This window comes from Plecotus auritus, assembly GCF_963455305.1.
Source record: "Plecotus auritus genome assembly, chromosome: 3".
In the NCBI taxonomy this organism is placed as follows: domain Eukaryota; kingdom Metazoa; phylum Chordata; class Mammalia; order Chiroptera; family Vespertilionidae; genus Plecotus; species Plecotus auritus.
This window is the reverse complement of record NC_137772.1, coordinates 8,074,062-8,099,893: the sequence shown is the minus strand read 5'-3', so window position 1 is coordinate 8,099,893 and position 25,832 is coordinate 8,074,062. Positions and strand designations below refer to the sequence as shown.

At 52.0% G+C, this 25,832-nt stretch overlaps 1 protein-coding gene across 1 annotated transcript in view; it reads left to right on the top strand.

The window, feature by feature from the left end:
- Positions 1–14,627, top strand: part of DCTD (dCMP deaminase) — a gene marked incomplete at both ends in the record, with an annotated part of 28,887 nt that extends 14,260 nt beyond the window's left edge. The window contains 3 exons of the mRNA XM_080661161.1: positions 8,463–8,579; positions 9,899–9,995; positions 14,549–14,627. Coding sequence (XP_080517287.1) covers positions 8,463–8,579; positions 9,899–9,995; positions 14,549–14,627 — 293 coding nt within the window. The remainder of the gene's footprint in view (positions 1–8,462; positions 8,580–9,898; positions 9,996–14,548) is intronic.
- Positions 14,628–25,832: the final 11,205 nt, after the last annotated feature.

The following is a 25,832-nucleotide window of genomic DNA, read 5'->3' as shown; positions in this document are numbered from 1 at the left end:
CTCACAGGCCGACCTTCATGTCAGCTGTTAACGGCGGGGTGAGCGCCCCACCTTTTTCTTCCAGAAGGCCGCGAGCAGACGCTCCGGGCTCCGGGGTCCTGGCCTCTGTCGTGTCCGGGAGCCGCACTTGTCTGTGCCGTGACCGTGGGTGGCCGCACCGCCGAGGACCTTCAAGGTCAGGGGCCGGGGCGCTTCCCCAGAGGCGTTGCGAGGCTGTGCAGTGCCGCCTGGAGCGTGTTGGCAGAGGTGGCGCAGGTCGGGCTAAGTGGCACAGGTGCCCCTCGCCTGGCCCTCTCACCCGACCTCACAAAGCTGCCACTCCACGCTCCGCTCCTCCGCTCAGCCTTGGCCGAGTGCCCTTCAGGCCCGAGGGAGGCCTTTTCTTAAAGTGCCACACCACCGAAAACGAGGGATTTTAACCAGTCTGGAGAGTTTCTTTACCTGGAGTAGAAACTTAGACTCCAAAGCTCCTCAGGCCCCCGGGGTCCCTGTCCTGTGCTGGGCGCACCTGCAGGTCAGTGAGGGCAGCCACACTGCTCCTGCTCAGTCCTTTGGGCAGTACTTAGCATCTGTTTAGCATTATTCAAGTTTTTGGGTATGTTTATTTTTTTTTATTTTATTTTTTTAAAAAATATATTTTATTGATTTTTTACAGAGAGGAAGGGAGAGGGATAGAGAGCTAGAAACATCGATGAGAGAGAAACATCGATGAGCTGCCTCCTGCACACCTCCCACTGGGGATGTGCCCGCAACCCAGGTACATGCCCTTGACCGGAATGGAACCCGGGACCCTTCAGCCCGCAGGCCGACGCTCTATCCACTGAGCCAGACCGGTTTCGGCAAGTTTTTGGGTATTTTTAGAAGAAGGAGCTGTGTTTTAAATACTATGTTTTTACTGATTTCAGAGCGTGAGGAAGGGAGAGGGAGAAGGAGATAGAAACATCAATGATGAGAGAGAATCACTGATCGGCTGCCTCCCTCACGCATGCCCCTCACTGGGGACTGAGCCCACCACCTGGGCATGTGCCCCTGCCTGGGAATCAAACCATAACCTCCCGGTTCATGGGTCAGTGCTCAACCACTGAGCCACACCGGCCAGACAGGTGTTGTTTTGATTAAACCTATTAAAATGACCTTAAAGATACTGCTGTCTAAAATAGATACTGTATGAGTCTTATAGCAAATGAGATGAAAGTCAAATTTATAAAACGTCGAATCCCTTAAATCTAAATCGAACCGAGGATGGAATGTATCCTGTTAATTTGTCAAACGTGCCGCGAACCGCCTACCCGAGACAGTAAGGATTAATCAAGCTCCGATGAGAGGGAATTTGAAAAATAACAGTTTTCTAATTATACAATCCCTGCTGCACGGTCCAAGGTCAATGCAGTGCCGCGTCCTGACAGTTAGCAATAGAAAAGGGGGAAGATCAAGACCGAAGCATAGGCACTGTCCTGTCTACCTGAGGTAGAGGCCCTCCACCTGGCGGAGGAGGCCTGGGAGTGTTGATCCGATGTGCTCAGCATTTAGCTCTGTTCCCTTCCAACAATGTTGAGGATAATCGGAGGGTTTTGCCGAACTCGTGGTGCTTAGCAGATACCCTTGTGGTGTTCAAGGAGCTCTTTTGCTTATTGCCTAGCCATCGATGAGTAGTTCGAGGTAAACAGTTGGAAAATTTGCCTTTTTTTTTTTTTTGACAATTTAGCTGTCTTATGAATTCCGTCCTAGACGCTCTCTCGTGGGGGTCCTGAGTCTTTATTCCTATGAATATAAGACCATGCCGTTCTCAAGGTCCCTGTGAGAACCCTTCTCCTGGGTTGGTTCTTCCACTCATGTGCTCGTAGCTCTTGCCGCGATCAGAATGCCAGCACCAGAAAGCGATACATGTATGCTTGACCTTCTTGCTCGGAGGTCGCTGTGGAACGTGTATCGTAGTGAGGGACGTGACGGAGAAGACTCGGGCCACCCAGGGAAAAGGCCTGAGGAGAAGAGGGGACATTGGGGTTAGAAATGTAGATTTGGGGGTTTTACCACTAGATCTGCTATCCGAGAATCTTTTTTGTTTTTGTTTGTTTTTTTAATATATTTTATTGATTTTTTACAGAAAGGAAGGGAGAGGGATAGAGAGTTAGAAACATCGATGAGAGAGAAACATCGATCAGCTGCCTCCTGCACACCTCCCACTGGGGATGTGCCCGCAACCAAGGTATGTGCCCTTGACCGGAATTGAACCTGGGACCTTTCAGTCCACAGGCTGACGCTCTATCCACCGAGCCAAACCGGTTTTGGCTATCCGAGAATCTTAAGAATGAACGCATTGAAGAGCAGGACTGAGCTCTGGGACGTGCCTAGAAAGTCGAGAGAAAGAAAAGGACCCATTGGAAGTAGGAGACCCCAAAGGCCCCGGTCCTCCTGAGAGGACAGTACCTAATCGAGGGCTGGGGAGCAGGCGAGTCACATTGCATGCAGCCTCAGGAGGCTTGGGGTTTAGGCCAAGAGCAGGCCATGCAGTGGTGCCAGCACCAGCTCACCACAGCTGACGTGCACATCTCTTCTCAATTCCCCGCCATGGCGGGAGCTCGAAATTGGCTGAGTGCTAGTATTTACACCACAGAAAGGGGCAGACGCTACAGATTAGGGCCATTTTGAGAGAACAATGCGTTGTAAACATTACTAGCATATTACGGAGGTCAGCGGGTTTCCTTCGAGCAGTGTTTCTGAACCTTTTTACATGGGGACAAACATAGTTTTCCTGCAAAAAAAAAAAAAACAACAAACCAACAAAACACACACGGAAGTTTTTAGGAGCAGTACCGGACCTTGCCACGTGGGTGCATTCTAATCTCAGCGCTGCTCTTCATTGCAAAGAAAAGGAAATGCTGTTTATAGCTCACTAAACTGGTGTCATGACCTGCAGTTTGGAAAGCATTGTTTCAGAGACAAGTGGAGGTTTTATATGCATTACAGAGTCAAGAGGCTTGCCCTTGGCCATGGGAGAGGAGACTCCTGTTCTGTGGACAGAGCCTGTCTTGGAACAGATTGGCTGTTCTGGAAGACGGAGGAAGGAAACTGGGCACATTAGGGAAAAGCTAAAAATTGGATTACTTAGCATCTTTTAAATTGCTTTTATTCAGTTAGTGGATATGCACTTTCTGAGAGCCGGCGCTATTCCTGCAAACCGAAAGCACATCGGTGCCCCTGGTTGGGGCTCACACGCTTTAAGTGGCAAAGTGGGGCCTTGCACCTCGAGGCTGCCTCAGTTGCAGGTGGAGGATGCGAGGGTGGGGGAGATGCTTGGCCGGGCCAGGCCAGGCCTGCTCCCTGCCGAGTGCTCTCTGTGGCCTGGAGCCGATTTGGCAGTTGCCCGTTACTGGATCAGTTATGATGGCCAGCCCAGCTAAGTGAGTCCCCGCACTCCACTCTGATTGACCTACGTGAACACGTTGAATGAGTCTCAAGGCATCCTGTCCGGTTTCCTCTGGGAGGGCAGGTGGTCTGGGGCCCTGGGGCAGTGGGGTTCTTGGGAACAGTGACACACCTGGCCCCTCGTGTTCGTCATTAGGGATACAGGTTGTAGGCCCGGTGATGCCCCCTGATGGGTCAGTTCTGAAGGGGAATGCAGCGCAGGTTTGGAGGGGAAGCCGAGGGTCAAAGCCACAGGGACTGTGGGGTCGTACACCTGAGAGGCCCGTGCCAGGATCTGGACAGACAGTGGCCAGTTTCCAGGTGGGCGGGGCCAGGTGGGGTGTCAGGTGTTGCCTTGGGTTGGGGTTTCTCTCCTCAACCCCATAGTCCAGGGGTGGGCAAACTTTTTGACTGGAGGGCCACAATGGGTTCTTAAACTGGACCGGAGGGCCGGAACAAAAGCATGGATGGAGTGTTTGTGTGAACTAATATAAATTCAAAGTAAACATCATTACATAAAAGGGTACGGTCTTTTTTTTTTATTTCAATAGTTTTATTCATTTCAAACATTTTAACAAGAAGAATGTAAACACTAATTATTATAATTTGAAACTTCAAAAAATGGAGGAATCATAGCACAATAACATACTTTATATTGAAGATGGCAAAGGCAAAATAAAATTGCCTAACAAAGGAAAGGTACAAAAGCCTTTCAAATTAAACTTAAATATAATAAAATAATTTAAAACTAAAACAAATAGAAAAGAACAAAATGTGTAAACAGTAAATTAAACATTTTCTTTAGTGCAACTTCCAAATTATGCCCGGGACGTAGATGTAGATGGCAATATAGACTGGGTTGAAAGATTTTTGGTCCTTAAAACATCAACTTCAGTGGGAACAGTGTTGTTGGTCTCCTTTTTAGCTAATGCTCTGATACTGTGCTCTCTAGGGGCGTGTCTCCCTACATCACCACGATAACGTGTCTACGCATTCCCAGGGTGATGTCGGGGGGCGCGTCCGCGGGCATTACCAGGAGCCTCTGGAAGATTGAGAGGTTGTTCCTTCTACTGAATGGGCGGATATAAATCCGGATATAAATCCTCCCACTCAGAAGAAGGAGCTGTGGCTGTGTTTCCCGACGTTGCCATGTTAACACTGCTGCTGGTGAAGGAGCGGAAGGGAGAGCAAGAGAACCCTCCGCTCTTTCGGCTCCGTGGGCCGGATAGAACAGCCGAACGGGCCGGATCCGGCCCTCGGGCCATAGTTTGCCCATGGCTGCCATAGGTGCAGGCTTGGGAGACAGGATTTGGTGGGCCCAGGGGGCCCCAGGAAGGTGGGAGTGGGTGGCACTTCTGAAGTTAAAGGTACGGATGATCCAGAGAAATCGAGTGTGCGTGGACACTCCACGAGTTTAATCTTCTTATTTTTATTGATTTCAGAGAAGAAAGGAGAGGGAGGGAGAGAGAGATCAATGATGAGAAGGATTCAGCTGCCTCCTGCACGCCCCACACGGGGGTTGGAGTCCGCAACCCGGGCATGTGTTCTGACCGGGAATCGAACCCTGACCTCCTGGTTCATAGGTCGACGCTCAACCACTGAGCCACGCCGGCCGGGCTGTTTTTCTCGTTGTCTAGCTTGACTTTGTGTGTCGTGGGTTGTGAACTGTTCCTTTGAGAGAGCCCACGTGTGCCTGGCACTCAGCCCTCACGTCGCCAGCAGACCTCATGTTTTTAACAGGAATCTTACCGCTTTCATCCTGCGATTTTGTGGGTGAGAGAGGGGAAGTCTGTTCATGGTCCTGCGTGTCATTTCTCTGAACCACCCTTTACCCAGGGATATTGGACGTTGCCCAAGAAAGGCTGTTTCATACGGTAATTTTTTTAAAAAAATATATATTTTATTGATTTTTTACAGAGAGGAAGGGAGAAGGATAGAGAGTTAGAAACATCGATGAGAGAGAAACATCCATCAGCTGCCTCCTGCACGACCCCCACTGGGGATGTGCCCGCAACCAAGGTACATGCCCTTGACCGGAATCGAGCCTGGGACCTTTCAGTCCGCTGGCCAACGCTCCATCCACTGAGCCAAACCCGTTAGGGCCATACGGTAATTTTCTTAACCCAGGCGTACAGCGTTACATTTCGCCCCAAAATGAATTTGAGGAAGACAGTTGCCGTCCACGTGACAATGTGGAAATTCAAGACAGGACAGTGCACTGGGTTTTCTCACAGATTCAGAAACTCTGTAGTTCTGAATAGTAATACCAACACCATTGAAAAGCATTTGTTGGGCGGGAAGGCCTATTTTTGATATTTGAATTTAAGAGGACTGCCTGTATTTCCCGGCTTTGGCATCCATCACTAGAATCTGCATTTCCCCCCCCTTGATTCATTCAATAAATATTTAACTCTCATTATGTTCATGGCATCGCCTTAGACTCCGGGAGAGTCACAACAAACCTAGAAGACTGGTGCTGGCCTCGAGGGGGACATAGAAGGAATAATTACATCTAATTGTTTTCAACATGGAGCGGGGTTAATCCGGGCTTGGGAACATCTTGGTCATGGGAGGGACCTGGGGGCAAGGGGACTTCTGTGAGGCCAGCGCCCTCCTGGGCCCTGAGCCTGGAGCCCGTCTCTCCTCCTTCCTGTCCTCCCCTCCCCTGGGGGGTGGGCGGACTGTGGGGCTCAGGGAGTTGGCTCAGGCCCCGCTGGCCCACAGGGGTTCTCTGGCGGGCTGCCATCTGATTAAGTGCGGCTTTTTCTTTTTGAGATTTTCTTACAATGCCTGGGACTGTTGGTTTCCCCACACGCCTGAGACCTCCTAAATCAGCCATGGGCAAACTACGGCCTGCGGGCCGGATCCGGCTGTTCTATCCGGTTCTCTTGCTCTCCCCTCCTGCTCTCCCCTCCGCTCCTTTACTTTGAATTTATATTAGTTCACACACACACTCCATCCATGCTTTTGTTCCGGCCCTCCGGTCCAGTTTAAGAACCCATTGTGGCCCTCGAGTCAAAAAGTTTGCCCACCCCTGGCCTAAATCGTGACCTCCGTGGACTAAAAGGAGCGCTCCCAGCATTTCCTGGGAGGGCCCTGGTCAGCCTCCTGCCCGCAGCATCGCAGAGCCGCTGCGGACACGCACAGTGGCCACCCCACCTGAGACCGGGAGGCCTGGGAGGAAGGTGGGCCCGAGCAGGCCCTCAGTAAAGGCTCGTTGACCGAGGGAGGACGTCACGGCCCAAATGTGCCCGAGCCGAGAGGAGGCCTCAGCACGCCTGGAGGAAGACGTGTGTAGGCCGGTGGTGGTGGGAGAGAGTGAGGACACCCTTGGAGGCCCCATGTTTATAATTCTAGGACAGTGGTCGGCAAACTGCGGCTCGCGAGCCATGGTTTGCCGCTCTGTTGACGAATGAGTTTGCCAACCACTGTTCTAGGAGATTTGTGTGATTTGGACCAGGGCCAGATAGTCATTAATTTGTTCAACAAACATTGGTTTTAGCACTTGTATGTGTAGCGCGTGTTGTTAAGTCACCTTGGGGATGCCAGAGGGTTCTGTGAGGCAGTGTTTCCTAAACACATCTGCCTGTTAGAAACACGTGGGGGAACCGCTTAGAGATTTCAAAGCCCGGTCCACACCCAGGCCGTGTCAGGTTCCGGGTGTGGGACCCCGACAGCTGTGTTTTGGAACATCCGAGGATTCCAGCCTGCAGACATTTGTGGATCACTGCCACAGGGAGATATACTATAGTCTTAGGTAATGCACCCAGAAAAGGAAATAGCAATTAAGATAGCCTACAGTGCCCTGGCCGGTTTGGCTCAGATTATAGTGTCAGCCTTCAGACTGAAGGATCTCGGCCTGGATTTCCGGTCACGGGCACGGGCCTGGGTTGTCGGTTTGATTTATGGCCTCGGTCAGGGTGCGTTGGGGAGGCAACAAGTCAGTGTGTCTCTCACATCAATGTTTCTCTCTCTCCCCCTCCTCCCTCCCTTCCACCTGCTCTCTAAAGATCAATGGAAAAAATATCCTCGGGTGAGGATAAAAAAAAAAGATAGCATGTAGGCATTGCACTGAGCAGGCAGGAGATTCCGAACTGGATCGGAGCGCTGAGCACAGCTCCTGCCTCGAGAGGAACGCCCGGTGGATTAGGTGGTGTTGGCTTTGGCAGGTGCGGGAGGGAGAGGGGGGAGCTTCCTTCATCCTGGAATTCTGGGAAGTCTGGGGGTGACCTTGGGTCCCCGTGTAGGGGTCTTAGGTGGAATGAGCCGGTGTAGCAAGAACTTGACTTTTCGCACGACCGGCGTGGCCCCGTGGTTGAGCGTTGACCTCTGCACCAGGAGGTCACGGTTCCATTTCTGGTCAGAGCACATGCCCGGGTTATGGGCTCGATCCCCAGTGTGGGGCGTGCAGGAGGCAGCCCATCAATGATTCTCTCTCATCACTGATGTTTCTCTCTCTCTCTCTCTCCCTTCCTCTCTGAAACCAATAAAAAACAAAACAAAAACAAACTTGACTTTTCATTGCCATTAAGTGGATGCATGTTTTTCTTAGAAAAGACGAACCACTGGGCACCCACAAGGATGTGCGCGTGTGGGCCGCGAACCACGAGGCCACGCAGATCTGTCGGCTCAGGAATGCTCAGCTCCACTTCTTGATTCTCTTGCTCTTACAATTGCTCCTGCCCTCTCAGTGGCCACAGAAAAAGCACATCCCTGCGTGCGCACGTCAGCGCACAAATGAGCCATTTAATGTGGGTAGTTCCACGCCCCAGGGCCTTGTGGCTGCACTTGGGGTGGGGGAGGTACCCGACCCCCCGGCCCCTCCTGGCGGCTCTAGGTGCTCCCAGAGCCGGGGCTGCTTGAATCGCCAAGCCGTCGGGCCACAGGGCCCTCTTTGGCGTTCTCAGCACTCCCGGTTTCTAATTACTATTATTTTTTTAAATCGAGTCCGTTACACGTTATTTCAGAGGGCGGAACGGGAACGCTTCAGCACTCTGCGTGCATTCTTCCTGAGCCCCCATCTCAGCGTTTCTCTTTCTTCTCGCTCCCGCCCGCAGTGTGCCACGCCGAGCTGAACGCCATCATGAACAAGAACTCGGCCGACGTGAAGGGCTGCACCATCTACGTGGCCTTGTTCCCGTGTAACGAATGCGCGAAGCTCATCATCCAGGCAGGTAGGCGCGGGCGGCCCCTTCGTCACGCCTGCGCCGCGGCCCGCCCCTCGCCGCCCCTGCAGACGGGTGTGAGCCTACATTGCTGTTGTTTACATCTAAGTTAATTGCACGACCGATGTCGCAGGATGCTTCCCGTGTTTTGTTTTTGAACGGTGCCAGGTATCTGCGACTAATTGCATCGTCTGTGATTCTTAGCATGTTTCTGATTTCGTTTGCAACTTCTTAAACTGCAGGCTGCCGGAAAGCAACGTGGGCTCTGCATATCGTTACTGTCAGTTTCTTGTCCTCTGGCATATCGTGCATAGATTACGGGGCGGGGAGGTGAGAAATGAGTTTCTGTCAGATACAAGGTCCGCTGGGAGGCTGTATGTGAAATTTTAATTTGTAGCTAATGTAGGGTAGATATTTGAGGACCTAACCATATCTCTGTGTTTTAATGTCCTAAGACTCCAGTGGTACCGTAAGTTTTTCTTTCCTCAAAGCGGCAGCATTGTGTTCTGAACATTTCACCTTTTTCAAATTGTCACATCTAAGATTCACCCACACTCTGTCTCCAAAAAAACTCTGGGCGTGAGATTTAAAGACTTACCGTGTTGGCCAGATGTGCAGCGAAGAGGGGCTGTGAGCAGAGGGGGTCTGCCGGTGTCAGAACCGGAGTCTCTGTGGCTCCCCCACGGGCGCTGGAAGGTCCTTGGGGACACAAGCACGAGGCGGTGCAGGCGTGGGCAGAGCCGTGCACGCCCTGGGAGGCCAGCCCCCGGCTGTCCCTGCGGAGCTGGTGGGAGTGCCGTCCAGGCCCCTGCCTAGATCAGCGCTGCTGGTGAGACGGGAGAAGCACCCGGTCTGCTCCGTGTGGGTCTGCAGAGCCGTCTGGGGACGTCGCTGGTCTCCGATTTTGCCAGCACGCTCCCCTCCCCGCCACGAGCCTCTCGAGTTCCACAGTAATTGCCTCATGAAGAAAGAATGTCTGATTGCCCGCAGTAAAGGAAATTTGGAAACTTGTTAATCGGATTGAGGCTTGACGACGTGACATGTTTTCACTTTGCATTTGTTAAAAAAAAAATCCATCAAGGCTGGAGGGCAGATTCAGCACCGCCTGTCCGCTGTTGGACTGGGGCTCCTGGTTGCCACCTCTGGGCGTCGTGTGGACGGGCCCTCGGGAGAGGCGATGCGGCGCAGACCCCGCTGTTAAGTGGATGCGTGCTTTTCTTACAGAAGATGAACTGCTGGGCACCCAAGGGGTGCTCGGGGCAGCGCTCCGTCGTGGCGGCGTCACTGTGCCTGTACTAACGGGGCTTCTTGCCTTGTTGCCTTTTAAGGTATCAAAGAAGTTATATTCATGTCTGATAAGTACCACGATAGCGAGGAGACCACCGCCGCCAGGCTCATGTTTGATATGGCTGGGGTCGCCTTCAGGTGAGTGGAGGGCCCGAGGCCTGATGGAGAAACGGGGTGGCCCGAGGTCTGATGGAGAAACGGGGTGCCTGATGGAGAAGCGGGGTGGCCTGAGGTCTGATGGAGAAACGGGGTGGCCTGAGGTCTGATGGAGAAACGGGGTGGCCCGAGGCCTGATGGAGAAACGGGGTGGCCTGAGGCTGATGGAGAAGCGGGGTGGCCCGAGGCCTGATGGAGAAGCGGGGTGACCTGAGGCCGGATGGAGAAACGGGGTGGCCCGAGGCCTGATGGAGAAACGGGGTGGCCTGATGGAGAAGCGGGGTGACCTGAGGCCGGATGGAGAAACGGGGTGGCCTGAGGCCTGATGGAGAAATGGGGTGGCCTGATGGAGAAGCGGGATGGCCTGAGGCCGGATGGAGAAATGGGGTGGCCTGAGGCCTGATGGAGAAACGGGGTGGCCTGATGGAGAAGCGGGATGGCCTGAGGCCGGATGGAGAAACGGGGTGGCCTGAGGCTGATGGAGAAACGGGGTGGCCCGAGGCCTGATGGAGAAGCGGGGTGGCTTGGACCCGTGTTTCGTTTCTGCCTGTGATGCCCGACTCCCTTCCACCTCCGGCGCCTCTTCCAGGGCGATGGGCTGAGCCTCTCAGTGTGTTTCAGGGGCAGGTCCTTAAGAGCAGTGACAGAGGTAGTTGAAGCCGATCTGGCTAATAATTGTGCTTTTTAAAAAAATATTTTTATTGATTTCAGAGAGGGAGGGGCAGGGAGAAAGAGCGAGAAACATCAAGGATGAGAGGGAATCATTGATCCACTGCCTCCTTGCACGCCCCACGCTGGGGACTGAGCCCACAACCCGTGCTCATGCCCTGACCGGAATTGAACCATGATCTCCTGGCTCATCGGTCAACGCTCAGCCCCTGGGCCACGCCGGCCGGGCGGGTGGCACTTTAATGTCAGTAGCTTTCCAGGGCTTGGACTGATGACTCTCCTAGCGAGAAACTGTTGAAAATTCACAGGTTTTACAACAGAACATTAAGCCTTTGTACATCTTGCAAGGGTGACAACTCCGGCATAGAACGTTTAGGGTGGAAGCACGCTGCCAGGTGAGACACCAGGAACCCTCTTGGCAGCAGCGTTTGAGACCACGACTTGAAGGCACTTAGATGTTTATGATTGTCTCTGCCAGGCAGAGCGTGGGGGGCAGGTTTTTTTTTTTTTTCTTGCATTACCTTTATTTTTTTAAAATAAATCTTTATTGTTCAGATTATTACAGATGTTCCTCTTTTTTTCCCTCATAGCTCCCCTCCACCTGATTCCCCACCCCACCCCATGCCCTTACCTCCCGCCGCTGACTTCATCCGTAGGTGTAAGCTTTTTGTCCAGTCTCTTCCCGCACCCCTCACACCCCCTCCCCCCTGAGAATTGTCAGTCCACTCCCTTTCTATGTCCCTGATTCCATTATATTCACCAGTCCATTCTGTTCTTCAGATTTTTTATTCACTTGATTTTTAGATTCACTTGTTGGTAGGTATGTATTTGATGTCATTTTGTTGTTCATAATTTTTATCTTTACCTTTTTCTTCTTCTTCCTCTTCTTAAAGAACACCCTTCAGCATTTCATGTAATCCTGGTTTGGTGATGATGAACTCCTTTAGCTTTTTCTTGTCTGTGAAGCTCTTTATCTGATCTTCAACTCTGAATGATAGCTTTGCTGGGTAGAGTAATCTTGGTTGTAGGTTCTTGCTGTTCATCACTTTGAATATTTCTTGCCTCTCCCGTCTGGCCTGCATAGTTTCTGCCAAGAAATCAGCTGGCAGTCGTATGGGTGCTCCCTTGTAGGTAACTAACCGTTTTTCTCTTGCTGCTTTCAAGATTCTCTCTTTGTCTTTTGCCCTTGGCATTTTAATTATGATGTGTCTTGGTGTGGTCCTCTTTGGATTCCTCTTGTATGGGGTTCTGTGTGCTTCCTGAACTTGTAAGTCTATTTCTTTCACCAGGTAGGGAAAGTTTTCTGTCACTATTTCTTCTAATAGGTTTTCAATATTTTGCTCTCTCTCTTCTTCTGGCACCCCAAAAATTCGGATGTTGGTACGCTTAAAGTTGTCCCAGAGGCTCCTTACACTATCTTCATATTTTTGGATTCTTTTTCCTTTTTGTTTTTCTGGTTGGGTGTTTTTTGTTTCCTCATATTTCAGATCTTTGGTTTGATTCTTGGGGTACGTTGATCTACAGTTGAGTTTCTGTATATTCTTTATTTCAGACAGTGTATGCTTAATTTCTGACTGGTCCTTTTCCATTTTTTTGGCATTCTCATTAAGATCCTTAAAGGTCTCACTAAGCTCCTCAGCGGTTTTTAGAAGATTCTTGAGTAACCTTATAAATGTGGTTCTGAACTCTATGTCATCCAGTAGTTTGCTTTCCTCCATTTCTCTCATTCGTGACATGTTTCTTTGTCTCCGCATTTTGCTGCTTCCCTGTGTTGATGGAGTGGCTTTGTGTGGTAGGTGACCTATAGGGGCCAGTAGCTCAGCCTCCCCAATCACCTGAGGTGGACGCCTTTGGTACACCCCTTTGTGGGCTGAGTGCAAAGTCTTGGTGTAGTTAAGCCTTGATTGCTGTTGGTACACTGGGAGGAATTGACCTCCAGGCCAATTGGCTGTGAGGACCCGCTGTGTCTATAATGGAAGAACTGCTGCGCTGGAGACACGCTTATGGTGCAGGACTTGTTTCAGTGGGGCTTTGGTGCTCACTGAGTCTGCCTCTTGAATGTGTCACTTATGGATGTGAGGAGTTGAAATCTGGTGTCTCACTCTGACCACTAGGTACACTGGCTTCTGGATCTCCAATGGGGTGCAGGTCAGCTACTGTCTGAGGCCACCCAGCAGGAGCTACAGCGAGAACTACAGTTTTCTCCTCTTTGCTTGGGGTTTGGAGGTTTTGGAGCTGTCTGACCCGGGCTGCAAGTTTGCTAGGTTAAGCTGCGGGCCAGCCATTCATATGCTAAAGCCGCTGCTTGGAGCTTGGGTGGGTTCGTAGATTGTGCAGGGCGGGGTCTCAGGGCGTGACCAGGCTAGGGCGTGGCAAACAGCAATGGCTGCCAGTAAGCTGGCTCTGCGTCTCCGACCGTGTCCCTGCGTCCTGCGCCCCAGCACAGTAAACAATTATTACCGTGCATAGCCCTGCAAGCAAGCCTCCCTCACTTTCCGACCCCACAGCAGACAGTCCAGCTTCTCCCTGTAGGAGTTTGGGTCCCCCGCGTCTCCCCAGAAACTGGAGTTCGGAGTAATCGGGAGCTTATCTCCCTTCGGGTTGAAAACAGCAGCGCTTTCAGTCACCCGTCGCCAGCCCGATTCGCGAGTCTCCGTACCTCAGCTTTTCAGCGCTTGTGCACCCCTCAATGCTGTTTGCTCTTTCCTTCTAGTTGTAGAACTTCCACTCAGCCAGCTTTCCCGTGGTTCTGGGTGATAGACGTTTTGTCTTTTAGTTGCAGTTTTGAAATTGTTGTGCGAGGCAGCAGTCTAGGTGTTTACCTATGCCACCATCTTGGATCCTCTCTGGGGGGCAGGTTTGACCTGAAGGCGAGTTCCAGGACCTTCGATTCATGGTGGACACCTGTCCTGAGGCTGTGAGCTTCCGAAGCAGGTTCTTTGCGGTACTTACGGTCAGCAGTGGGGTTCTTGGAGTCAGTAATACGCCTGACCCCTCGCGTTCGACACTAGGGATACAGGTTGTAGGCCGTGAATCTGTTACGCTTTTTGAGACACTAAATCCACATTTTTTTTTAACGTACTAATAATTAGACATTGACTCTTGATTGATTTTTAAAAGAATATGTGTAGTCCCCAAATATTTTCTTTTTTAACTGTTATAGGAGGTACATCAACGAGTAAAGAAATTATAGTGGGTGTATTTCACGTCCGCCTTTTTTAGAACACGCGTTTAAAAAAGACTCCTCGCTAAACCTAGCTGTTTTCTGGCTATACGCGTAAGAGGCAGAAGAAAATGGACTCCTTTTTGCGTTCGAGTGATTTCACGTCGGCTGTAGAAATTTCCTAGAACATCAGATAAGCCTGGCGGGGAAGGAAGTGATGGGATATCATGCAGCTAACTTGTTAGGGGTCCTTTGCCCCCCAATAATCCATGTGCTCAGCCAGCCGAGGAGCCTGCAGCCACACCCCCCAGCATCTGCTGGGTCTGAGTCTTATGGGCCGTGTTCCTGTCCGCACGGGGCCCTGTAATTGGCTCCTATAGGAGAAAGTGAGTCCCCAGAAAATTTTCCTTCCCAGAAAATGTGGGTTAAGCCAAACCTAACAGATAACATTAACTACTCACTGGATAATGCCATTATATATATATATATATATTTTTTTTTAAATATATTTTTTATCGTTGATAGCATTACAGATATCTTCCATTCCCCCCCCTTTACACCCCTCCTCCTAGTCCCTCCCCCCCCCTCCCCCGGTCTTCACCACCCTACTGCCCACGTCCATGTCCGTGGGCTACGCCTATAAGTAAGTACACACGTTGTTTGGTTTATCTCTTTCGTTATGTATTTTGTTTCTTCCATTTAGGAAATTCACACCCAAGTGCAGCAAGATTGTCATTGACTTTGATTCCATCAACAGCAGGCCCAGCCAGAAGCTTCCGTGAGTCACATCCTGTTAAACCGCCGGGAGGGGGGGATCACCCTCCTCCAGGGCCCGGAGCGCCTTTCACCTGGAAGTTACACGCAGCCTTCCCGTCGCCGGGCAGCACCCGGAGACGCACATCTCGGAGACGCACATCTAAAGCACGTACAACCTCATCTCCCCACTCTCTCTCCTGTCCCACGGAATCTGCGTCTGATTAAGCTGTCGATTTAGGGTGAAGATAAAGGGGCCTGTGCCCTGCCCGTCTTGAGGGGCTGGCGCGGGGTGCCTTCCCCTTTGCATGCTGGTTTGCTGGGGTGCAGGAGAGCGTCCCCAGGCGCTCTGTCACCCACCACACGTCATAGCAGCTGCATGCAGCTGCATGTGCTAGGCCTGTGGTCGGCAAACTGCGGCTTGAGAGCCACATGCGGCTCTTTGGCCCCTAGAGTGTGGCTCTTCCACAAAATACCACGGCCTGGGCGAGTCTATTTTGAAGAAGTGGCGTTAGAAGAAGTTTAAGTTTAAAAAATTGGGCTCTCCAAAGAAATTTCAATCGTGGTACTGTTGATATTTGGCTCTGCTGACTAATGAGTTTGCCGACCACCGTAGCTAGGCGGACCAATAATAACCATCGTGTTCCTGCGCGAAGAGCCGGCACGCTCATGGGAACATCTGGCCCAAATGAAGCAGAACGTGTAGTACCCGTATGGCAGCGGCATTAAGCTGTGTGCTTGAGAGTCAGGGACCCCCCACCCCTCAGACACCCTGAGAGGACGGCCGCCGTCCTCATGGTGGTGGCGGAGCTGAGTTCTGGACCCTTTCTCCGCTTTTGCTGTCCTGTTCCCCACAGGGGAGTGGCATCCTGTCCCTCTGGGGGTGGGGACTCCGGTGCTTTTTGTTGTTTTTTTTGACTCCTGTGTTTTTGTCTCCTTTTTGGTTTGTTGGTCACATATTACATAGTTGTTCCTGAGCAGACGGCTCCTCTTGTCGCCCCCAAGACCACATCCTGCTGTGGGGGCGGGGACTGTGTGGATGGGCGGCCATCACGGGTCATTCCCAAGGCCACTCCCAAGGTCATTCCCAAGGCCAATTCCCAAGGTCATTCCCAAGGCCACTCCCAAGGTCACTCCCAAGGCCTCTCCCTAGGTCATTCCCAAGGCCACTCCCAAGGCCTCTCCACAGCCTCGGAGTAAGTGATTCCTAACCTGTAAGTGAGATGTGCGGAGATCCAGGTGCCTCCGGGCGGTTTTCGCCAGATCTGGTGGGGGCCTCATCTGTGCCCCTGGCTCTGGGCCTTCCTCCTCGGACACTAATTGCACCTCCTGTCACTGTGAGGGGGTGGGGGGGTGTGGCTGGCTGGACACCTGTCTTTAATCCCACTCCGTTTTTATTAAACGTGCTCAGTCAGCCCCTTGGTTGAGAAAGTGGTTTCTTTATCCTAAAGATGAGGACTAGTTTTAAAGGGCTCTTATATTTTTATGGGTTTTTATTTTGTCTCTGAGGTTTTGTACTCCGTATTCTGGAGCATTTTGTAATTTGGCTCCTTACCAACATTATTAAAATCTTATTAAAACCTACCCCAGCGAAGGATGTTCATTTTTATCTTGTAATTATGTGCTCGGTTCTCCGTTCCCGTCGTCTCTGCATTGTCTGCGGAGCACATTACATACGTTTTAATGCTCGGAGGACAGTCTGAGACAGGACGCCGCGTGCTGCCCTGGGGCGGGCGGGCGGCGGCACTGCTTCCTGGACAGACGGAAGCTTTGAGGAAGGTTCCCTGACTCCCCCTCCCGGGGCCCTGCTCTCCGGTGGCTGAGTCAGAACTGAGCGGCCTTGCAGCCGCCCGGAGGGTGTCCTGAGAAGCGCTCGGTGGTGTGGGATAAAGTCGTCCCCTCCTCAACATGGAAATGGGGTCCAGGAACCCCAAAGAAAGCCCCCTCTGCCAACCTCTCACCCGCCAGGCCATGCAGACGCGGCCCACACGTCACTTTCTCTGGGACCGAGTTGTCTACCCTTAGTGTCCACATCCGAGGGTGGCCCGTGGGGGAGGCAGGGCTCAGAAGTGAGTGTCTGCAGGTGCCCAGCTGTTACTCATTTCCAAGGTCAGAGATTTTTAAAAAGGTTTAAAACGTCTTCATTAAATTAAAAGAATTGGAGGAGCGGTTGTGTGCACCTGCTTACCACTCAGTCGTGGGAATTACGAGTGGAGCCATCGGACTCACAGGCCTGGGGCCCGACAAAGGGTCACCCTTGTTTTTGACACCCAACTGCCACCTCTCCTCTGGAGCTCTGAGCTCCCTCTTGAACCCCAGTCTGTGTCTTTGCTTTCCTCCTGCTATTCTCTCTCACTCGCTCTCTCTCTGTTTTTAAATGTATCCTATATAATAAAACCATAATATGCAAATCCACCGAATGGCAGAACGACCGGTCGCTATGACATGCACTGACCACCAGGGGGCAGACGCTCAGTGCAGGAGCTGTTCCCTGGTGGTCAGTGTGCTCCCACAGGGGGAGCGCCACTCAGTCAGAAGCCCTGAGCAGTGCTCACGGCTGGCGAGCACAGTGGCGGTGGCGGGGGCCTCTCTCACCTCCACAGCAGCGCTAAGGATGTCCCACTGCTGGCTTAGGCCTCTCCACCCCCCACCCCCCCCCCCCTGCCTCACCTAAGCCATCAGTCAGACATTCCCTGAGGGCTCCCGGACTGCAAAAGGGCTCAGGCCAGGCTGAGGGACGCCCCGTCCCCCCAAGTGCATGAATGTCATGCACCGGGCCTCTAGTATGTTTATTCTGTGGTAAAATACACATCACATCTTAACTTTAACCATTTCTAAGTGTGGTGTTAAGTACATGCACATTGTCGTTTGGCCATCGCCACCCCCATCTCCAGACCTCTTTTTGTTTTTTTTTTTAAATATATTTTATTGATTTTTTACAGAGAGGAAGGAAGAGGGATAGAGAGTTAGAAACATCGATGAGAGAGAAACATCGATCAGCTGCCTCTTGCACACCCCCTACTGGGGATGTGCCCGCAACCAAGTTACGTGCCCTTGACCGGAATCGAACCTGGGGCCTTTCAGTCTGCAGGCCGATGCTCTATCCACTGAGCCAAACCGGTTTTGGCTCCAGACCTCTTTTCATTCACAAAATTGAAGCCCTGTGCCCTGAACCCTGACTCCCCACTCCCTCTCCCCCAGCCCCCGGCCACCCCCATTCTGCATCTCTGTGTGTGAATTTGACGGCGCGAGGTGCCTCACGGAAGTGGAACCCTACGGAACTTTCTCTGTGACGAGCTCATTTCACCTGGCATCATGTCGTAAAGGTCTGGCCGTATGTAGAACTCATCCATGTTGCCAGAACCTCCCCCTTTTTGAAGGCTGAGTAGTATCCCAGTGTAGACCCGCTTTGGGTAGTGTGTTCATGTGGATGGGCTCTTGGTTTATCTCCACCTTTTGGCTGCCAGTTCCTTTTGAACGTCCAATGTTCCTCTGCCATCATCCCCCTGGCCCTGCCTCCCTGCCGACACCATCACCCAGCGTCCCAGAGGGTTCCTCACTTTAAAAACACACACAACAGGAAACAGGACCAGCCCTTCTAAGAGGCTGTCAGAATGCTTCCTTGGCTCACCCGCAGGTTTCAGTGCCTCTCGCAAGACCGAGCGGGGGTCCTGCTTCCTCTAGTTCTCCCACACCGTCCTCCGTTCAAGGTGCTCTTCGCTCTGAAATCCTTCCGCAGGGCCCGTCAGCAGCAGTCTCCGTGGCCATAAATCCTGCATGGGTGATGCCATCGCTTCTGTGTCTCCGGCTGTTACGGAGACATTCCGTTGGCCTTCTCTCAGGGACCTCTCCCTGCTCTACCGGGACAGTGAACCGAGCACGTGTGTGTCTTGGGTATCTCTACGCCCACCTGCCCCCCCCTCCCATCACTGTTGGCCCCGTATCTTACGGGGTGTTCAATACATCGGCTTCACACTCCCATTTAAAGGTTAGGAACCCGACTGCCCTTTGATTCAGTCAAGCAGCTGATCAGCAGCCAACTCCCTAAATTATTTTTCCGTGTCGATTTCCTCGTGAATGGCTAAAAACAAAAGTCAAATAGACTATCAGAGAAAGACGTCTGTCTCCCTGTGAGCCTCGGGGTTCGCGGGCACGTTTGTCTCTGACAGAGCAGGGAGGTTACTATTTAAATGTCTTCGTTTTAACTTCCGGGTTCGCATTCTTATCTGTGGTTTCGAATTGGGGATCTGGCAATGATACAGGCTCTTGGCAGGACGCCCAGAGATGAAGTTCCCATTTGAACCCATCTGGTCGGGGGATGTCTTGATCTTTGCGGGTCTTCGCTTCCTGTAGAATGCCAACCGTCGCCGGGGTTCTCTGTGTTAACGTTTGCTGGTGAAAGTTCTTATATCTTTTATTTTTTTATTTTTATTGATTTTTTACAGAGAGGAAGGGAGAGGGATAGAGAGGTAGAAACATCGATGAGAGAGAAACATCCATCAGCTGCCTCCTGCACACCTCCTACTGGGGATGTGCCCGCAACCCAGGTACGTGCCCTTGACCGGAATCGAACCCGGGACCTTTCAGTCCGCAGGCCGACGCTCTATCCACTGAGCCAAACCGGTTTCGTCGTTCTTATATCTTGATGTTGTCAGAGATGCCATTGGCCCCGGGTTGCAATGGGCATCGTGTTACGGAATCGCTTCCTTTGGTGCGTGCCACGCAGCCTCTGTATTTCTCCTGCCTTTGCCCAGGTTTTCCCAGATAAGCAGGCATCGGTCATCTACGCAGCTTTACCAGACACCTGACTCCGTGGCTGAAATAAATACCATTCTATTTTTCTCACAGAAGAAGTACAGTTGTGAGCATTGGTTGGAGTTGGTTCCGCTGCTCAGTGATATCGGCAACGACGGAGGCTTTATTTCTTTCCACTCGGCTCTTCGGCATCGTGTCTCCCAGCTCGAGGTGTCTGCATTAAGGGCAAGAAGGAGATGGGAGGTGGGGGGGACATGAGGCCTCTCCCTTCTTTATCAGGGAACTTCCAGCAAACGTTCTTTTATGTCTCCTTGGCCACAGGTGGATCACATGGCCACCTGAGCTGCAAGAGAGGTTGCCAGGGTGTTGGCATTCCAAGTTCCATGGCGGAGGCTGCATGGGGCCAGGGGGTAGTAACACCTGTTCCTAGTCATGCACTGCGTAATGACGTTGTGGTCTACAACGGACCGCATATACGACTGGTTTACCCTACAGCCCGGGCCTGGCTGTACCATCCAGGGTGTGTGAGTGCGCCCTATGATGTTCACACAACGACGAAATTGCCTAATGACGCGTTTCTCAGATTGCACCTGATTGGTTTATTCTTGGTACCAGAAATCCTTGTGTTCCGGTATAGGCACCTTATTTTTTACAAAGTGCCTTTGGAGCAAAAAGGGTAGGTAATTACACACACACACACACACACACACATATATATATAGTATATATTTTTTGTAAATCAATCAAAATTACACCTATTTTGTTTTCAGACCAGCAAAGAAGATACTTTCTGGTGTGCCTCAGAACTTAGGAATTAGTTTATGTGTGCCATCAGATGAAAAAGGTTGAAAATCAGATTTAAAACAATAACTCCTTTACAGGCTAACATAAATAACATTTTTTTAATGGAAAAAAAACTATTTTCCAGAACAGCAAAAAAATATATTTAGAGAAAAGAGTAACATCTTACTTTTTGATGTCTGACTTCAGAGAAAACCATTAGTGTCATTTCTGTGTGTGTTTTCTCTCTCTCATGATAAGTTACTTTGATGGAAGTATATTAGGAAAATCCTCCCACAGAGATGTAGTTAGAACAAGGCAGGGGTTTTAATAGCCTTTACAGAAAATGGGAAACATTCTCCTTGGATACCACACCACCACAGGACACGTGGCGGTTTCTCACAGAGCAGTTGCTATGTGGCATCGGAAATCATACTAACGACTGTTTCCCGTTATCTTCCATTAAGATCCATGGGTCTCTCTGCTACTCGGAATGGGTGTGTTACTCATGCACGATGCGGTATCATTTGGAAAAGCACGCTTCGCTGAGTGATGCAGTTCTTCCGAACGGGGACACATTTCATTGTACAACATCCCCAAATCACGCTGGTAAATAGCACAACTGATCTCATTAGAAACCTCTTCTAAATACTGGAGGTTGTCAAACGCACGGCGCCAGTAACAAGTTTCCCCAAACGCTGCGTTTATTGTGAAAGCTCGAGTTCGTTACTTCATTACCCTTGACGTGAGAGGCTTGCTTTGTTCATTTCCAAGAAAAAGCTCGTCCTGTCCCCGAAGCGGCGTAACCGTAGCTGTCGGCCTTCCTAGTAGAAACGCTCTTTCGGGACCCGAGAGGCTGGTGGCGCTGGGGCTGCTGGTGGAGCAGGTGCTTTCCTGTAGCCAGCGGCGGGGGGTGCAGACCAGTGCGGCATCGCCCTTCATCTCGTCCCGGCGGGAGGGGAAAACGACTCAGGGGTGGGCCCTGGCTGGGGCTCGGCTCGGTTGGTTGGAGCGTCATCCAGTACACCGAAAGGTTGTGGGTTCGATTCCTGGTCAAGGCGCACGCCCACACGGGTTTTTCTCTCTCATGGATGTTTCTCTCTGTTGCTCTCTCTCTCTCTCTCTCTCTCTCTCTCTCTCTCTTTCTCTCTCCCTTCCTCTCTCTCAAATCAAGAAAACATATCCTTGGGTGAGGATGGAAAAAGAAAAAGACTCAAGGGTAGAGACTTAGTACAGGTCCTACTTTATTCAGGCCCCCTCCAGGACATTCTTAGGTGGAACTGGCCCCCTTGCTCCCCCCTTTCTTTCTTCTCCCCTGAGTGTGTGGCGATGAAGAGCACTCACTTGCACCCGTTGGTGCCGCGGCCTCGATTCACTCCCCAGCGCTGTAGCCACCACCGCCTTTGTGACATCGGTGCAAATGTTAATGCACTGACGGGGGCCAGTGGCACCTCCGCGGTCTCATGGCAACAGCGTGGACAGTGCGGACAGCGTGGAACCCCTGGAAGTGTCGGCAGGACCCCGCTTTGAGAACCGCTGCCTGAGGTCAGCACCTTCAACCTCTTGCATCTCAGGGCACGTGAACTAATTATTAAAATTCTGCGGCACACCAAAACGGATGTTTAGCCACGCTGACGAAAAACGTAGGTATGATTCTGATTCATTCACGCCGGACGGCTTTGTAGCGTTGGCTTTGTCCTTTCTTGATTGGGCCACCTACGGGAAGACAGTTGCGTGCCCTGGACTGAACAGTCAGTGTTGCGTGTTTGAAAACCCGTGGGGCACACCGGTTGGAAATCGCTGCCTTCGCTCGTGACACCGGTCTGATGGGCACTTGGAACCGCCGCCCCTTTCATTGGTGCATTTCTTGGTCTGGGTGCCGTTGCCCGAGATGTTTCTAGAGTTGATCATTTCCCTTCCACCTGTGCTGTCCCCTCCCGTGACATTACAGAGAGATGACGACGTGGCGAACTTCATCGCTTCACGGAGAGAAGGCAGGAGCCTGGGTAGATGCCGCCTCTCCTGCTTTGCTCGGCTGACCCCGGTCACAGCCTGCTGGGTTTTGCACGTTAGAAGGCCACAGGCGCTCTTCTCACTCACGCCCGTGTGTGGGGGTGCCGGGGAGGCACAGCGACTGAGTCGGTTCCACAGCTTGTTTCCAGAGGAGGGACTTACAGCCTCATCTCCCGCGGCCCCGGGAGCCGCCAGAAACGTGGGCTCCGAGCTCCAACGAGAACTCTGCCCGCACCCCTGGCCTTCTTGTTTTTTGCTTCCTTTGAAAGGAGTGGGGACAATAGCTTTTCTTTCTGATTCCAGGGGAGGCTGACTGGCCATCTTTGTGGCCGTCAGAGCTGCTCATTCTTCTTTTTTTTAAAAAATATATTTTATTGATATTTTTTACAGAGAGGAAGGGAGAGGGATAGAGAGCTAGAAACATCGATGAGAGAGAAATATCCATTAGCTGCCTCCTGCACACCTCCCACTGGGGATGTGCCCGCAACCAAGGTCCATGCCCTTGACCGGAATCGAACCCGGGACCCCCCAGTCCGCAGGCCGACGCTCTATCCTCTGAGCCAAACCGGTTTTGGCAGAGCTGCTCATTCTTGGCGGCAGCCCGAGGAGAGGCCGTAAGCACAGAGCCATCAGCACTTGCACGTGGGGCGCTGACTAGTGTGGCTGGTGAGAGTGTGGGCTAATGAGGCTGAGGTTGGGCGCCCGGCCTGGCAGCCCAGGTAGCGGGGCCGCCCTCCAAACCGCCGCCAGGCCCGGCTGGCCAGCTGCCTCGCCGATGCTCGCTGCCCCTGGAAGGGGGCCAGGGAGGTGCCAGCCAGCAACCAGCACGCGCTCCTTTTGTTTAAGACCAAAGGCAATAAAAACAGGTTCTCCACTGTACCTCCCCCTGTGATCCCTCCCTAGGAGCATCAGACTTAATTATTTACATTTAATTGGTTAGCCATGTGGTGGCGAATCTCTTAAAAACCTAATGATTTATTAGCATTTTTAATAGTAAGCCACATTTCATATCTATTAATGAGAGTTCAGATGGTTCAACTATGCATCTCTTAATAAAATGCATCAGGGGAGTATTACTTAGAAGAAACTCCCTACTGTGAGCATGTTCTCCGCGCGCTGGTGCCCTCGGCTCTTTCCTGTGAGAGGAAGCGGGGCAGAGACGGGAGCAGGTGGCCCTGACGCCAGCAGCTGTGATTCCAGAGGGAGGCCTGGGGCTGGGGAAGGGGTCTCCATTTAGTCGACCAGCAGCCCAGACCAAGGACAGACGGTGATGTCGGCCGCGTCCCCGCCCCTCTCCCTTCCACTAAACCCCGATGGTTAGATGAGGCAGGCCGGGCCATGTCACACCCAGCAGCAGCCGCAGAAACGGGCAGAGGAGAGGGCCTGCACCCTGCAGCCGTGGCTCAGCTGGCGAGAATGGCGTCCTCGTGCGCCAAGGTTTAGGTTTCATCCCCGGTCAGGGCACATACAGGAAGCAGCCAGTGATGCATAGGTAAGGGGAATGAACGACGCATCGATGTTCCTCTCTCTCCCCTCCCCATCCCTCTCCAATCAAGAAATAAAAATAAATAAATAAAGAGCCGAAACCGGTTTGGCTCAGTGGATAGAGCGTCGGCCTGCGGACTGAAGGGTCCCGGGTTCGATTCCGGTCAAGGGCACGTACCTGGGTTGCGGGCACATCCCCAGTGGGAGGTGTGCAGGAGGCAGCTGATCGATGTTTCTCTCTCATCGATGTTTCTAGCTCTCTATCCCTCTCCCTTCCTCTCTGTAAAATATCAATAAAATATATTAAAAAAGAAAACAGAAGAAAGGGTCCTGACCAGTGCATGTTCGTCCAACGTGAACGTGGGTCCTCACTGGGGGCGCGGCGTCCTTAAGCAGCTGCTAAAACCTTGGAAAAGGGAGGCAGCAGGGAGTCGGTTCCAGCTGGTGGAAGTCAGAGGAAGGAGGTACCGAGCAGCCTGGTGACTTGGGCCTTCCCTGCCCCCCAAACAGGGTTACGGGGTCCCGTGCCAGCAGCAGCATCAGCAGCACCCGATGGAAAAGCAGCGTGGCAGCATCTGGCGGAGCAACAGGTGTGGGCACGGAGGACCCACTGGATCAGGTGTCTCCTACCACAGAACCCCTGGTAAGCACCATCCTCTCCCGGGCGGCGAGTGGGAGGAGCGAGTCAGAGCAGCGCAGGGCGAGGCGGTCCGAGCTGCAGGGCTGGGGCTTCGCAGCCTGGACGTGGGTCTCACTCAGGCCCTCCATCCTCCGGGGAGAGCCCACCTGCCTCCTCCAAAACCCGGTGTCATTGAAGGACCAGCCGTTTCAGCCCTGGTGGTGGTGCCTGTGAACGGTGCGTCCGACCTCCTAGGCCAGCTGTGGGCAAACTACGGCCCGCGGGCCGGATCCGGCCCGTTTGGCTGTTCTATCCGGCCCGCGGAGTCGAAAGAGCAGAGGGTTCTCTTGCTCTCCCCTCCGCTCCTTCACCACCAGCAGCGTTAACATGGCAACGTCGGGAAACACGGCCGCAGCTCCTTCTTCTGAGTGGGCGGATTTATATCCCCATTCAGTAGAAGGAACAACCTCTCAGTCTTCCAGAGGCTCCTGGTAATGCCCGCGGACGCGTCCCCCGACATCACCCTGGGAATGTGTAGACACGTTATCGTGGTGATGTAGGGAGACACGCCCCTGGAGAGCACAGTATCAGAGCATTAGCTAAAAAGGAAACCAACAACACTGTTCCCACTGAAGTTGATGTTTTAAAGACCAAAACCCTTTCAACCCAGTCTACATTGCCATCTACATCTACGTCCCGGGCATAATTTGGAAGTTGCACTAAAGAAAATGTTTAATTTACTGTTTACACATTTTGTTCTTTTCTATTTGTTTTAGCTTTAAATTATTTTATTATATTTAAGTTTAATTTGAAAGGCTTTTGTACCTTTCCTTTGTTAGGCAATTTTATTTTGCCTTTGCCATCTTCAATATAAGGTATATTATTGTGCTATGATTCCTCCATTTTTTGAAGTTTCAAATTATAATAATTAGTGTTTACATTCTTCTTGTTAAAATGTTTGAAATGAATAAAACTATTGAAATAATAATAAAAAAAGACCATACCCTTTTATGTAATGATGTTTACTTTGAATTTATATTAGTTCACACAAACACTCCATCCATGCTTTTGTTCCGGCCCTCCGGTCCAGTTTAAGAACCCATTGTGGCCCTCGAGTCAAAAAGTTTGCCCACCCCTGGCCTAGGCGCTTTGGCCCGGTTAGGGAGTCGGCGGCGGCCTGGGCGCAGCAGCCGGCCGCCCGCTGTCTGACGTTTGCCCACTCGCTGTAGGGCAGTCACTTGCTGGCCAGGGATGATGTTTCAATTTAGACGCCCGCCCGCCCGCTCGCCCGCTCGGTCAGGATCTTGAGCCGCATTGTCTGGGGTGGGTGTCCTGCCTGTCGGCTCCCTCCTCCTGCCTGTCCGCTCTTGGACGCGGCTGTGACACCGCTCACAGCCAAGTGAGTTGTCAGTGTCCCTGCCTCATTGGCAGGTTTCCACTCCCTGGAGCGGGGCAGGTGCGCAGGGAGGTGCCAGGCTCTTCGATGTAAACGTGGGCCTGACGCGGAGTCCTGCCGGTCCTGGGGGCCTGCCTTCACGCCCCCCTGGTCTCCCGTTCTCTCCTCTACGAGGAGAGGCAGTTA